This window comes from Nannospalax galili, unplaced genomic scaffold (genome assembly GCF_000622305.1).
Source record: "Nannospalax galili isolate Female #2095 unplaced genomic scaffold, S.galili_v1.0 scaffold579, whole genome shotgun sequence".
Classification (NCBI taxonomy): Eukaryota; Metazoa; Chordata; class Mammalia; order Rodentia; family Spalacidae; genus Nannospalax; species Nannospalax galili.
In genome coordinates, this window is record NW_008344599.1 from 1872226 (window position 1) to 1885821 (window position 13596).

The 13596-nt window shown below is 44.7% G+C and overlaps 1 protein-coding gene across 3 annotated transcripts in view; it reads right to left on the reverse strand.

Moving 5' to 3' along the window:
- The window catches only part of Cadm3 (cell adhesion molecule 3), a 30400-nt gene extending 19536 nt beyond the window's left edge, over positions 1-10864 (reverse strand). The window contains exons 1-2 of one of the 3 annotated variants that reach the window (XM_029567220.1): positions 10605-10862; positions 2110-2232 (exon numbers count right to left, since the gene is read on the reverse strand). In XM_029567220.1, the coding sequence (XP_029423080.1) occupies positions 2110-2131 (22 nt within the window). In that variant the 5' untranslated portion in view covers positions 2132-2232; positions 10605-10862. Of the gene's footprint in view, positions 1-2109; positions 2233-10604 lie in introns of all 3 variants that reach the window. The other 2 variants (XM_008840844.2, XM_008840845.3) reach the window with 2 other exon arrangements.
- Between the last annotated feature and the right edge of the window lie 2732 nt (positions 10865-13596).

A 13596-nucleotide genomic window follows, 5' to 3' on the forward strand; every position in this document is an offset into this window, starting at 1 on the left:
AGGTTGAAAAGGAAAGGTTTTCATTTGCTGGGCATGGAATGGTGTGTGATTAGGCTTTTCCAGGCTAAATGGTATGATCTGTAAGGAAAAACATCTTTGGGATAGTTGGCTAGCTTGCCTATAGAGGATTTAAAAATGTTATAAAAATGAAGTTTTTAAAATGAAAAACTTGATGTTAACTCTCTAGACTCATTAATATAAAAAGAAAATGAAAATCCAGTCATTCAAAATCATTTTTTATATCTAAACATTAAGAAAAAGCTATAAAATGTTGATAGCCTGAAGAAATATATGTGTTTCCTAAAGCCATGCAATTTGTATATTTGGTCAGTATTTTCTACTGACCCCTAATGGCCAGAGCTGGTTATTCCCAAGATCTTTGACTCTTATCAGGCATAATGGAACTAATACCCTTTCTGATGCTCTGTTGCCAAAGTTCAATAATTCTTCTTCTCTTTCTGTTAAATCTCAATCACCCAAAATAGTTTCACCTCTGACTCTCAGAAGTATAGGCTTTTAGAGCTGATGAGATCTTACAAAGCACTTAGTTCAGTCCTGTTGTTTCTGTTGTGTATGTTCAGTCCTGTTGTGTTAGCATACATGCATGTGTGTGTATGTTATGGGTACTGATGTGTGTGAGCATGCATATTTTTCAGTAATGTAGATCAAGCCACTGAGCCACATCCTCCCAGTCTCTCATTTTAACTATAAGAAACTAATGTCCAGATAGGTATAGGAACTTGAATAAGTCACTCAGGTAGTTAGTGGGAGCTATGGTTATAACTCTGGCCTTTAATATCAATTATTATTTCATAGACATCCATGTAGCCCTTAAGTGTGACTTTTTCCCCTCCCGTGATATCTATATGTGGGATCCCAAACCTCAAGAGAAGTAAGTCTGCTAACAGGTCAGAGAAGTTGGGGTAAGATGAGGAAGAAGTCTCTGAGGCTGTGCCAGATGGCAAAGCTTTTTCAAATGTCAGGCCTTACCAACAAATTCCAGTTTCCATAAAAGGAACTTGAAGGGCAGAAATCACTACTGTGGCCTTAGGAACCGAAAAGGGTAGTTATGAAAATAAATGTTGGTGTTGTGTGCATGCATGTGAGTGTGGCTTGCATCAACCTGTTGGAACATGCACTGTGCACACCCAGGCGAATGCTAACTTAATTGTGAAGTTGGGGGGGGGGGTAGAAGAGATGAAAGGGACAAGCAGAGGAGCGTGTCCTATTCTTGAGCTACAGAGAAAAATCTGGAGGCAGAGTGGGCTTGAGGTAGGCTTGAGGGGGGCCCTCTGAGACTTAAGATTCTGAGGAGCAAAAGACTGGGAAGTGGGTGGCAGAGGAGGAAGTGGGGACAGCTGCTGCTTGGATTTGCCACTGAGTCAGTGTTCTCAGTGCATGAGCACTGAGAGGGAAGCCCTGGACTGGGCCCTAACCAAAACAAGCCCCTGTAGCCAATACTGAGTTGTGAGAAGAACTGCAGTTAGGAAACTAAAAGGAGGGGCATCTGATCCCAAGCAGCGCCTTGTTCACCTTAGCGCCTTCCTTCTGGGACTCAGCTGTGTGCTGTAAACAGATATCTGCACTAAGAGGCTGTGAGGGAGAAAAGAGGGAGGGCACAGAGATACATCGCTGAGAACTTCTGAAGGGCATGTTCTCTGTAGGTACAGGACGATGTCTGGGATGATAACAACCTTTAGCAGGGTGTTCTGTCTCCTTACTCCTTTCCCACCATGACCACAATCTTCAGAAATCAGGGCAGGCCGGCTGTGGGTTCTGCATTTGGGTATAACAGTCTAGGCTTTGTCTGAACTTTTAAACTGAACAAGAGGATTTTTTTTACCCTTTCCCTAAATTTATATTGTTGCTTTCACACATATGTAACAGAACTGGGGGAAAATACTCCCACTTTAGGAAAGTATTTTGGAAAGGAAACATAACGGAGTTGAACATGGAATTCATTTTGTTCGTTGGAAAGGTATGAGAAGATAGGCACTGAGAGTGGGCAGGATAGCTCAGAAAACCAGGAAGATGTAAAGAACGGATTCCTGAGGGTGAGAGATCTCAGTCCATCTTCCAACATGCTGCTTGGTAGTTCCCATGCAGTACCTTGGTATCTCTCTGAACGCATGGATGGATTCCCTTTCTTAATCAGCTCCAACTCATTTTTTGCTGTTTAGGTTGTGCTTTAGATACTGCAGGCTGACAGCTTTGTATTGTAGGATAACAATGCTGTAAAAAAGTTTAATTTGTTAGAAGGCAGGTAAGAAAGCATTTATCCTGGCTAGTTCTGATTTTCCTGACTTGTTTTTACTGTTTCTCTTCATTGGATGATCACAGGCAGGGTGTGGATGACAGGTTCAGGGCAACGGTTAGGAGCGTTACATGAAGAAAAATGTGTTCCGCTCTACACACCCACACTACTCCAGCTTCCCTGATTCCCCTAAGCTTAACTGAGATTTAGTCTACCACCCCCTTCATTCTCACTTTAAAGTCTGTATTTTTAAGAGTAGTGCACCTTAGCCTCCTTTTGTGCCTTGCTGGGAATTAAACTTTTCCATGAAACAGACACATTCTTCCAAGTCTACAAATCTCAGTCTCCAAAATGGCAAATAATGTTGTTTTGACAGAACAATCTCTTCTCCTCTTCTTTGAGCATTTCAGCTTTGATGTGCTTGTGTCTCATTTTTGCTCCCTAAGATGCTTGCGTTTTTCAACCTGGTTATCCTTTTCTCTCCTTCAGCATGTGTCCTTCCACAAACTATGATTCTTTTTTTTTTCATATGCCTGTATTTACTTTTTTTCTGAGGTAGACACATAACATTTGTTATGACCCAGATACAGAGCCCTTTTTGCATGCCCATATTAATCAGAACCCCTTACTTCCAGAAAACCATATGGCTTAAATTCAGAGCTTCTCCCCAAAGCAGAATTTAGTCTCTTCTGCTCAAACTCCCCCGGAGAAGGCCAGAATCCTCTCCTCCCCAGGGCTGAAGCTCAGTCCATCTGTCACTGACACTGGGCTCCAGGGCTTGAAAACCAGAAAAGAGTTGGCATTAGCAGCAGTTGAGGATAAATGAAAAGATGGAAGGCTCAGGGGCTTAGCAATGCTGTTTTTTATATTTGTGTGAGATTAGAGGATGCAGATTGGAGGGGAAACATGTAATATGTCCTTGGAAAGATTTCACCATGAAGAAGTATAAGAACCAGTAAGCAACAGTGAGTGTCATTGTCCCACTGTAATTTTCGTATTTGCTGAGTGACAAATGGTTAGGAGCAGATGGTAAAACTGGCCCTTCATTTTATAATGGAAGAACTTGGCCTTGGGCTTTTTAAAGCATAAACAAGGTGATCAATTCCAAGCTACCTGTCACTGATGCATTCATCAGAGTTTTCTGGATTTCCAAAGAGTATCAAATATTTAAATCAGAGGCTTGATAAACTAGTTCACATTTAGGAGCATTTTACCCTGAATGAGGCTTTGGCTGGAACTCTAGAATCGGAACTGGAAGCAGAGAGCCAGAGAATAGAAGAGGAAAAATAAACGTATGAAACCAAGTCTTGCATATTCTCAACATCACCCGACCTTTGAAGGTATTAGCTTTCTATCCTGATTTGCTAGTATTTGAGACTATGTGAAGAAAAGAGAGAGGAAAGTAATGATCGTCTTATAGATGAATGCCTGTGATATCAGATTCCATCTCTTTTTCTTCTCCCCAGGGCAAGGTGATGCACCCGACCTTCTTGACCCTGAACTGGAAGTAAATGAGCTAAAGGTGCTTATAATTAAGAATCAATATACAACTAGTGCAAGTCTAGTTGGGGGTAGGGAAAATGTCTTTAGCAAGCACAACATTTTAGATTTTTAAAAAATACTATTTAATTTTCTTATTCTCCTGGACTTCATAAGAAAAATGGAAAGAGATGAGAGGGATAAAGAATTCCAGATGTAAGAGTTCACACAAGGATGAAAGACACTGAAAAAAGTTAGACTCTCTGCATTTGAATCCGTACTGAAACATGCCTGCTTTTCATTGGAACAGGGGACTCGGGGAAATGAGTGGATGTAAGATATTCCAGCTGTTGTAGTAACCCCAATCCTAGCTTCCAGAAGGCTCATTCACAGAGATAAATCACTCCCATTACCTGCCCTTGAAGAATGAAACTTCTTCTTGCTTCAAGTGAGGAAATGAAGGAGGCACCATGGAAATTTATTCAGGAAGCCTGCCTTCCCACTTAGACTCTTCTTTAGGTCATTCACACGTATGGGAAAAGGGAGATTGTGCAGATTTGATGTAATGTGTTGGACAGAATGACTGGTAGAGGGTGGCACTTAATGTTCAGGTTATTGGCAGATGTTTAGCAGAGTCATAATAGGATATGGCCAGCCAAAGACCTGGACCTAAAATGGGGTAGTTATGTTCAGGGCCATATTAATTACAGTCCTGATATTTACATTGTTCCGAGTTTCTCCACTACTATTTATTGTTAACCCATTATTACATATTGTCTTTGTAATGCTAAAGTAGAGGGAGAAAGGAAAATGAGCTTCATGACAGAACAGTTAAAGCATGTATGAAACTCAGGGTGGTATTGAGAGCCACATGCTTATGACTGAGGGGGACTCATTTGACATTCCACATCTGTAGAGTATATATGGTTATTGTATATGAGCAATATTGTCTCAATTTAAAGCACTAGCACCTGCAGTTCTGTTTTCAATCTATGAGTCCAGATATAACAAAACATTCAGTTCTTTTGAGTCCATATAGGCCCTGGTTTTCTGATCATCTTAAAATGTATTTCCATAACCAGAGAATTACTTTTCTGTCTCCTTCCTACAGCTCATTGGTCGTAAGGACTCTTCAGATCTCTATCCCAGGGTTTTGTTTCAATTTTAATACATTAGATGCCATAACCAGGACCACGACTGTGTTTCTGACAGGCGGGAGGGGAATGCCAGCCTGTCGTGAATGCTGCCCCGGGGAGAGTAAAGAGATTATGAAAAGTCAAGATAGAGCAGGACCATGGAGAGCAACAAGAAGAGCCTGGCATGTCACGGTGAGGGGCTAGCACCACGGAGAGCTCAAAATACAGGTAGTTTGTTCTAAAAAGGGCATGGGAATTGACATCACAAGTTAAGACAGTCAGCTTTAATGCCCACAAAGTTTAACAAAAGGCTTATGTTAGGATGCTATACTCATCATGTGTTCTAAAGGCTTCCTTGAAGAGTTTTGTTTGGATCTGTCAGATATACACCCAAAAGACTGTGAGGACCACCACCAGACTTAGGTTGTGAATATTAGCCAAATATTAGGTGACAGTGGTGATGGAATAGGCTTTAACTGCTTCAACTTTTCATTATACAATTAGTATCATCCTCTAATGAAGGAAATAGCACACAGAGTCTGTGACTAGCTCAGAAATACTAGGATATGAGGAAACCAAATTGTGTATCACCATCAGGTAGATTCTATGGCCTGCCCAATTATTCTGATAAGCATATTTTTCCATAAATAGTTTGTATTTGATAGTACATAGAAAAGAGGCATGACGTCAAACCTTTTGAGAAGGGTAGTATCATAGTAGAACTCTCTGTTGCACTTGAGAAATTTAGGCCCTGCCTTTTATACTTAGGGAAATTTTGGTAAAAGGATAAGTTATTCTTTCTTCAAAATTTCTGGTTCAATAGAGAGTGCGTCATTTAAATGAGCCATTGTTAGTGCAAAAATCTCAACAGTTTCATGTGTTCATGACTCTTAAGAGCTTGGCTTCTCAGGACTAGAATGGATGGATCTCCTTGTCATATACAACAGGACTGAATTGGGTTTTTACTTGCATAATTATAAGATCCCTGACTATCAGCTACTTCTGACCTTATAAAGAATTATCACCACTGCTGACCTGGCAGTGGAGACAGGTCTTTGCCCTGGAGGCTTGTTCTTCTCTATAGAGTGTTTATCCTTAATTTAACTGTGTTCTTAAAGACTTGAATCTTTTCCTACTGGCTTTCTTCTCCAGGCTCTTTTTGTGATTCATTTATATTCTCTCTCTCTCTCTCTCTCTCTCTCTCTCTCTCAGCATTTCAGCTTTTATAGTGTCTCTCTCTCTCCCTCACTCTCTCTCTCTCTCAGCATTTCCACAGGGATTGCTATCTACAGAGCCTATCAGTGGACCTCTAGAACAGGACCTCCTACAGGAAGCAAAATGTTCTACTATATGCCCTGTAGCCAATGGTTAAACAGGAAAGATTAGATTCTAACAAGAAAAATAAAAGAAGATTTTTGGACAGGGTGAAGATTAGTAGTAAGGAGCTTGGCTAACATACATGAGTCTCCAGGTTTAGTCCCCAAAACTGCAAAGAAAAAATTTTAAGCAGGATATATAATCACCCATGTTCTCTAATACCCCAGATTTTTCATTCAGTAAAAAGCTCACTTTCTTCAAGGAGAAATGGAGTCTTGACTGCCATCCTTAGATAAAGTTTCATGACAGAATTAGATGATAAAAATGGATTATTGAGCCAGTAGACAATCCCACTGGAGTAGGAAATAGTGAAGAATGTGACTAGGCACAGCCCCAAGGGTTTTATTTCTCTTATGACAACTGTGAAGATTTTTTTCCTACCACATGATCTAAGGAAAAACAGCTTTTAATACTATTCTACATGCAATTTGAGCTACAGGAAAGCACTGTAGCAACAAGGAATACCTAAATCAAATATGAAGACTTACAGAGCAATAGCCTGGCTACTCCAACTGCTATTTCAAAGTGACCAGAACACCAAAAAGATGCCATCTGTGGGATTTTATGGCTGTGAGTCACCCATTCCAAGTGAATGCTGAATATCTCTGATATGACACTCTTGAAATTAGACTTGGTCCTTCTTTCTTCCTTAGTTGGAAAAGGAAGGAGAAAAGGCCTTATGGCAGTAAGCTCCTTCATCTGACTTTTTGTGGAGGCCAAGGATCAAGAAGCCAACATGGGAAGAAAGGTGACGAAGTCTGACTTCTGATTGTCCACAACTCTCCTACGGTCTTCTTTCCTTATTGAGTGAGAGACAAGGGTCCAGAGGAAACCATCAAAGGCAGCTGTACCACCTAAGTTTAAGTAGAACTTAGGACAGAATATTTGGCATAACTGCTGAATAGACATTGGACATCCTGCACTAGACAGATTTCACTGAATCAACCAAACTCTATCACTTCAGTGTTTTTCTGGTGAGCTTATTTTCCCTGTGCTAGAAGATGTGCAAGTCTGAAAGGAGACATGTCCTTCCTAAGAGTTATACCTGCAACTGGGAAGAGATTGGGCATGAAAACAGAACAGAACCATTATGGCTACAGCAAGGAACTGAAACTCAGTGGAGTAGATCTGCCAAGCAGATCCGTGGGCAGCACTAGAGTGAATGCGGGACTTCTCTGGCACACTGGGCATGAACTCCACACTGGGCATCTGGCCAGGGGGCTGCAGAACACATAGCAGTGGACAGAAGGTCATTGGGAAGGAAAAGATATGCATGTGTGGGACAGTGAAAAATTACAAGGCGAAGTTGCTATAACCTGGGCTGAAGCAAAGCAAGGCCGTACATCCACTAGGTTAAATCATAGTACTGAAAATAACTTGGGAAGGAAGAACCCTAAGGCGGCTGATCACAATGCTGAATGTCAAGCTGCTCACCAGAGACAAGACCACAGGGTGCACTAAGTTCACAGGCCTTGTACTCCTGAAATCTGGAGCAGCCAACTTCTGCCAATACTAGTGGAGAAATACCAGAAGGGAGAACAGGTAGCAAATTCCTAAGCCTGTGGCCAAGGCACTAATAGCCAAGTTCAGATAGCATTTACTTGCCCTGCCCTTTTCTATCTTCTCAATCCCTGCTCATCTTTATGAGGCTTAAAAAATTTATGCTGTACTCAGGGGAGCTATACACCCTAGAAACACATGAAGTTTGTTTTCTTCTAAATGGAATTAACTGCCCGATCATAGTACCCTTGACCAATTGAACAGTGTACTGGAACACTTTGTCTTTCAATCTTCACACCATATCTCTCCTAATTTGGCTCAAATATGGCAGGTTGAAACATGTATTACTTATCTCCATGCCCAGGAACCCCAGGCCAACCCAGGAGTACTAGGCAAACCTTCTTCATGATCCTAGTCAGTGTGGTCTTTAGGAACACACAGCTACCTCCCATCATTAGAGCTCATCTTCTTAGACCCAGAAACTATGATACAGAATTAATTTAAGATAGACTACATGGTGGTTTTGTCTCAAACATCTGTGCATTCTGAGATGTTACACTCTAGACAGATGTGCACTCTTCACAGGCATGATGTTCCATAAGCAAAGGGAGGCTTGAGTTGATTTCTCTTTGGAAACAAAATCGTAACCCTTAATCCTCTTCTTGTCATATTCTCTTCAATTCCCCATTCAAAAGTTTTTGTCTTTCGTTCTGTCCCCCAATCTGCTGCTCTAATACACATTTCTAAAGATGAGCATAGAGCAATTCTCTTTCTGTGAACTTTAAGCTTGAATGGAGACTGGGTTCCCAAGTTGAAGATCAAGAAAGAATAGTGCAGTTAATGAAGGAAGGCTTAGTTAGTGAACAGGTTTACTCCAGTCTCTGCCATTTATACATCCTAAAGCAGAAGAGCTTGATGCTTTCTGTATGATCTTTTTCCCTTTTTAAGTCTGAGGTTGGCACCTTGGTTCCCATGTTCAAAGAACTATAGTTTGAATGATACTTGTTTCTTTACCTCAGCCAGCACTATGGAGAGGCTAGGGTCTGCAGCCAAAAGTCAAGGCCTTATAGGAGGGTCATTACTGAGGCACAAACACCCAGAAGCCTGTCTTTGCCTTGCACTGCTCACCTGTATTTGTGTGTATTGCTCACCTCCTCAGCGAGAAGGGTCATCAGTGTAGGCCTCTGGGGAAGGGGATTCCATATATAAGAGTGAAGGGATTGCTATCTCTGTGGTGACAGTAAGAATTCCCTTTGGGGAGTTTGGGGAGTACAGCATAGAAGCAGTCAGCCAGCTAACTGGAGAGAAGGGATCCCCAGGGTCCTCTCACCAGGGGAAGCTCCTTTACCAGGATAGAGACAGGACCTAGGGGGAGGAGGTCAGGCAAGGTGGAGCTCTAATTCTTCCAGCACCCTGGCTCCTAGCCTGCTTTCCTCAGATGAAATTCTCTACATCATCCTTCCCAGTTCCAACCCCTCCCCTCTCCACCCCGCCCCGCCCTGTGCCCATCCCTGCTGGCCACTGGGTCCATCGCCCAGGAACCGCCTCCCCTTTCTCCTCCCCTGCGGTTCTTTCTGTTTTTCGTTGGCATCTGGCCGGGCATAGCCACCACCCTCCCCCCACTCTCCTCTCTCCCCCTTGCTCCGCAGAGAGGTCCTGTTCCCCTTCCACCCCCCCAGCCCACCTCTGACAGGCAGAGTGAGAGAGCAGGAGGATGCATTCCTTTAGTCCCTTCCCAGCCAGTGCCCCCTCCTCCAGGGACCTGAGGCACAGAGCTGGGGCGCCCTTCTTGGTCTTCCTACATACTTCCCCCAAGCCACCCCATTAACCACCAGCAGCCTTCAAGAGGTTGAGGTGCCCCCACAGCGCTGACCTACATAGCCTGGCCTGGGGCGGGAGGGGCTCTTCACCAAGTCCCCTCTCCCCTGGCCCCGCCTCCTTTCTCCACCCCCACCCTCCCATTCCCTTCCTTCATATCTTTAGAAACCCCAGAAGGGTTGAGTTGCAGACTGGGGTAAAGGGGCTAGGTATGCTACCCCACCCTCAATTTGGGGAAATTAATGTTCAGTCCAGGAAAGCTTTGAGTTTCCCATAGATACTCCTCCCCAAAGATCTTGTTCTTTCCTTTTGCTCTCTCCCACCCAAGTCTGGGTTTTCTTTCCCAGATTTTGCCACCGCTGGGATTACAGCCAAACTGGGGCCCCCTCCGCCCCCTGTTGTTGTTTTGCTCCAAGGAGAAGCCCCCTCTTCTTTGCCCACGCCCCCCTAGACAGCCTCACCCAGGTTCCCTTCCCTGCCCACTCGGAGCTCCGCCGCGGGTGGGGACGAGCGGGGGAACAGAAATGTTTGCATACAGCAGTTGGGGGATTGCTCTGGCCACCCAACCCTTACAGACATACATACACAAACACCCGACACACGCCCTGACTGAAACAGCGACAAATCTCACTCCGCCCCCAACACACACTGACACAGACATACATACACACAGATACTGAAACAGAAACGCAGCACCAGACACCAACACAGACGCGCACACCCAGACACACACGGACATCAACACATCCAGACCCTAGCTGCTCAAAATAGACATCAGTCCCTGAGATCCAGACCCCGGCTGCACACGCAGACACACACTCGACCGTGTACCCAGGAGGACCTTGTACACGCCGGCACACCCCACGGTCCTCAGAGACAGTGATGCTCAGAGACAAGACACAAGGGTATTACAAGAGACTGGCGACTTGAACCCTTGCTTCCAAACAAAGCCAACAGGCTCCCAGCGACTGGCTCCCAATCGGAACCCCCGCCTCGGGCCACTCGCCACCTCCCCAGGCGCCGCCCCCTCCCTCACTCACCGTCCTGGGAGAGGTTGGCCCCGCTGGGTGCCCAGGAGCAGGCGAGCAGCAGGAGCAGGGGCAGGGCGGAAGGGGCCCCCATGGCGCTTCCCGGCCGCCTCCCTGGCTGGGCTCGGGCGAACCTGGATCTCCAGGGACTGGGGCTGGGGAGACCTGATAGACGTTGTCGCTGTCCGAAAGGGCGCCCCCCGCCGCTTCCAAGCCCGGGGCCGAGGCGGGGACCGGGAGGGAGCCGGCGCTGCTGCAGTCGCCGGGATTAAATAGGGCGCTCGGAGCAAACCATTCTGTTGGAGGTGGAGGGGGGGTACGGGGGGCTGGGCTGGTCGCGAGGTGGGGGGGGCGCAGGCTGCCGCATTCCCCACTCCTCCCGCCTCCCACACCCCTTCCGCGCATTGATGGTGCTTTCCATCTTCACCCCCGGGAGCTCCGCCAGAGCTGCTCGGGTGTGGAGCAGAGGGAGGGAGCTGGCTCAGCAGTGGGACCCCAGGAGCACCCCTCTTAGGCTAGGGGAAGAGAGAGGGGACTCGGGCAGGGCGGTGGGCCGGCTGGCTAGAGCGGCCACTGCAGGCCTGGGTCAGGGCGTGCCCACTATCCTGAGCTCCTCAGGCCCTGCCTTCTCCTTAGGCAATTGGGAATCCCAAAAGCTAGGACACCCCCTATCAACAGTGTGCCTAGGGGTATGTCCCCAGGGCACCTAGTTACCCAAACCATTCTTCAAATCAATAGCATCCTTAGTTCTTACTTGGGACCCTCTAGTTATCTCTCCAGCAACAACTTGTGGCTGGGGCAACCTCTTTTGAGAAGCCTCTTCAGCAGACCCCAGGCCATGGGAACCAATCTCTCTCAAGCCCTCCTCTAAGAAAATATCTTAGACCTTAGACTAGGGAAACATACTACAAAGTATCTCTGTATTTTCTGCCTCAGTGCTCACTCTTAAGCCTCCCCCCACCCCTTGATATTCTCCTTAATCTTTCAAAGAGTCTTACCTTTTTTATTCAACTTTTAAAAAGTAAGACTCCTGGGTGGAAGTCCGATCCACGAACCCTCTTAAAGACCAATGCATCTGTGACAAATGCAGCCTTAGTCTCCGAGGCTATATAGGAGATGGATGCAAGCAGCCCTGTGTTTGCACTGGCTCTCCACGCAAGAGTCCCAATTCCCTAGTGTTTGCTGTTCTTTGTGATTGTCTCTGAAACTATTTTGGTTCCTCTCAGAGAAGGAGTTTTCTGAGTTGGTTTCGTTGAAATTTAGTTTTGGAGAATAAACTTCTAAATTTTAGAATCCTAAATTCAAGGAATTTCAACTATGTTGAGTCCTTAGATAATATCTGATCTCACCCAGAGGAAGCTACCAGACCTAAGCCAGGTTATATTTACTTAAGTAGCAGAAGACACAGCGCTGGCCAAGATATGGAAGACTATAGTTTCACATTATTGTCCAACACCCAAACCACTAGTGTTTTGTTCTCTAGAAGCGGGATTTGGGCGCCTCTAACTCCTGCTCATCTTTTCACTCTGCTGACTGTACCTTCTTGTGCTGATCTTCAGTGTTAATCTTGCTTTCTCTAAGCCAAGCTTTCTTAACTTTTGGTGGTAATGTACTTAATGCCGGTCATCTAAGAACCCAAGGACAGCATACAGACCATATCTGACATCTAGTAAGCCATATAAAAATGATGGTCAGTGATATTGGGGTTGAGAGAATAGTGTTCAGAGAAATCTTGCAACTGGTCTGCTGTTTTTTGTTTCTAGAGTTTAGAAGAGCTCTGCTTGCCCCTTGAATATTTCTTGAGGGTTCGAATGGTGATTATTTCTTGTAGGACAGTACAGAACATCTTTGATTTTCTTATTTGTCTGATTTGACTTATCTTGGTGACTCCAAATTACTTACCTCCCGGGGTCTCTAATATCTTCAAATCTGACATGTGAGAAGATTAAGAGAGTAGTGTTTATTACAGGGATGCAGAGACCTGGGTAGAAGAGAGAGAAGAGACTGGACTAGAGGTAGGAGGAGATTATAGGAAAGTTAGACTTTTTGATGAAGGTAGAACCAGGCTGGCATGAGGTTAGTCATGCTAACAAAAGAAAGAAATGAGGTTGCTTTTAAAAAATATTAGCTTTGGTGGGAAGGATAAGGCTATTCGAGTTAAAGGTCTTAATGAGTTAGAAGAAATGTCAGAGATCACCTAAGTGGGTTTTAGAGAGGAAAGGTTAAAAAGGAGTGGGGATGGGTGAAGTGGGGCGGGGGTGTAGGATTAAGTCCCAAAGCTCTCTAATTAATCATCTTTTCCATCTGCTACATCACAGTGATCCCCTTCTGCCTCTTCTTAATTCTCTCTTGATTGCTGATCTGGCCACACCCTCTACTGTAAGTGAGAGACAAGTGTACCAGGGATAAGAGGGAAGAAGAGAAGCTGTTTTGGAGAGGGAGAAAGAGAGTATTAAGGCTTGCAAATGAGTCTCTGGAATGCTCTTTTCCTACTGACTCCTCTTCCCTTTTCTGCACTGTCAGCATCAGTTTGGCAGCCTTTTAGGTCTTGGGAATAGGAAGTTGTCATTGGCTTTTAGAATTATAGAATAAAAAAGTATTAGAGCTGCAAAGGACCTTCAAGATTATCTTGTTAATAAGGATCTTTGCTGAACAGATGAGGAACATGAAGCTCAGAAGCTAAGTGACTTCTTGTGCTTAGACACTACCTAGTAAAGGGGCGAACAGTACTGGATGAGGGACAGATAGTACTCTTTGGAGGGAAGAAGGATAAAGAGAATCAGTCTTCACATTTGAGAACAACATCCAATTTGAAGAATTCCCTAATCCCGTTTACCACAGAATTGTAGTTTCTCCTGCATGGGGGCGATTCCATTTGGAATAACCCATTGCTTGTCATCTTTATGCCCTGCCTGCATATAGCCCCTGCATCCTACAGGCAGGTCATTCATATGGGAATAGGCCTTTACAAAGTAAGACTCACCTGCGAATTATCCCTATCATA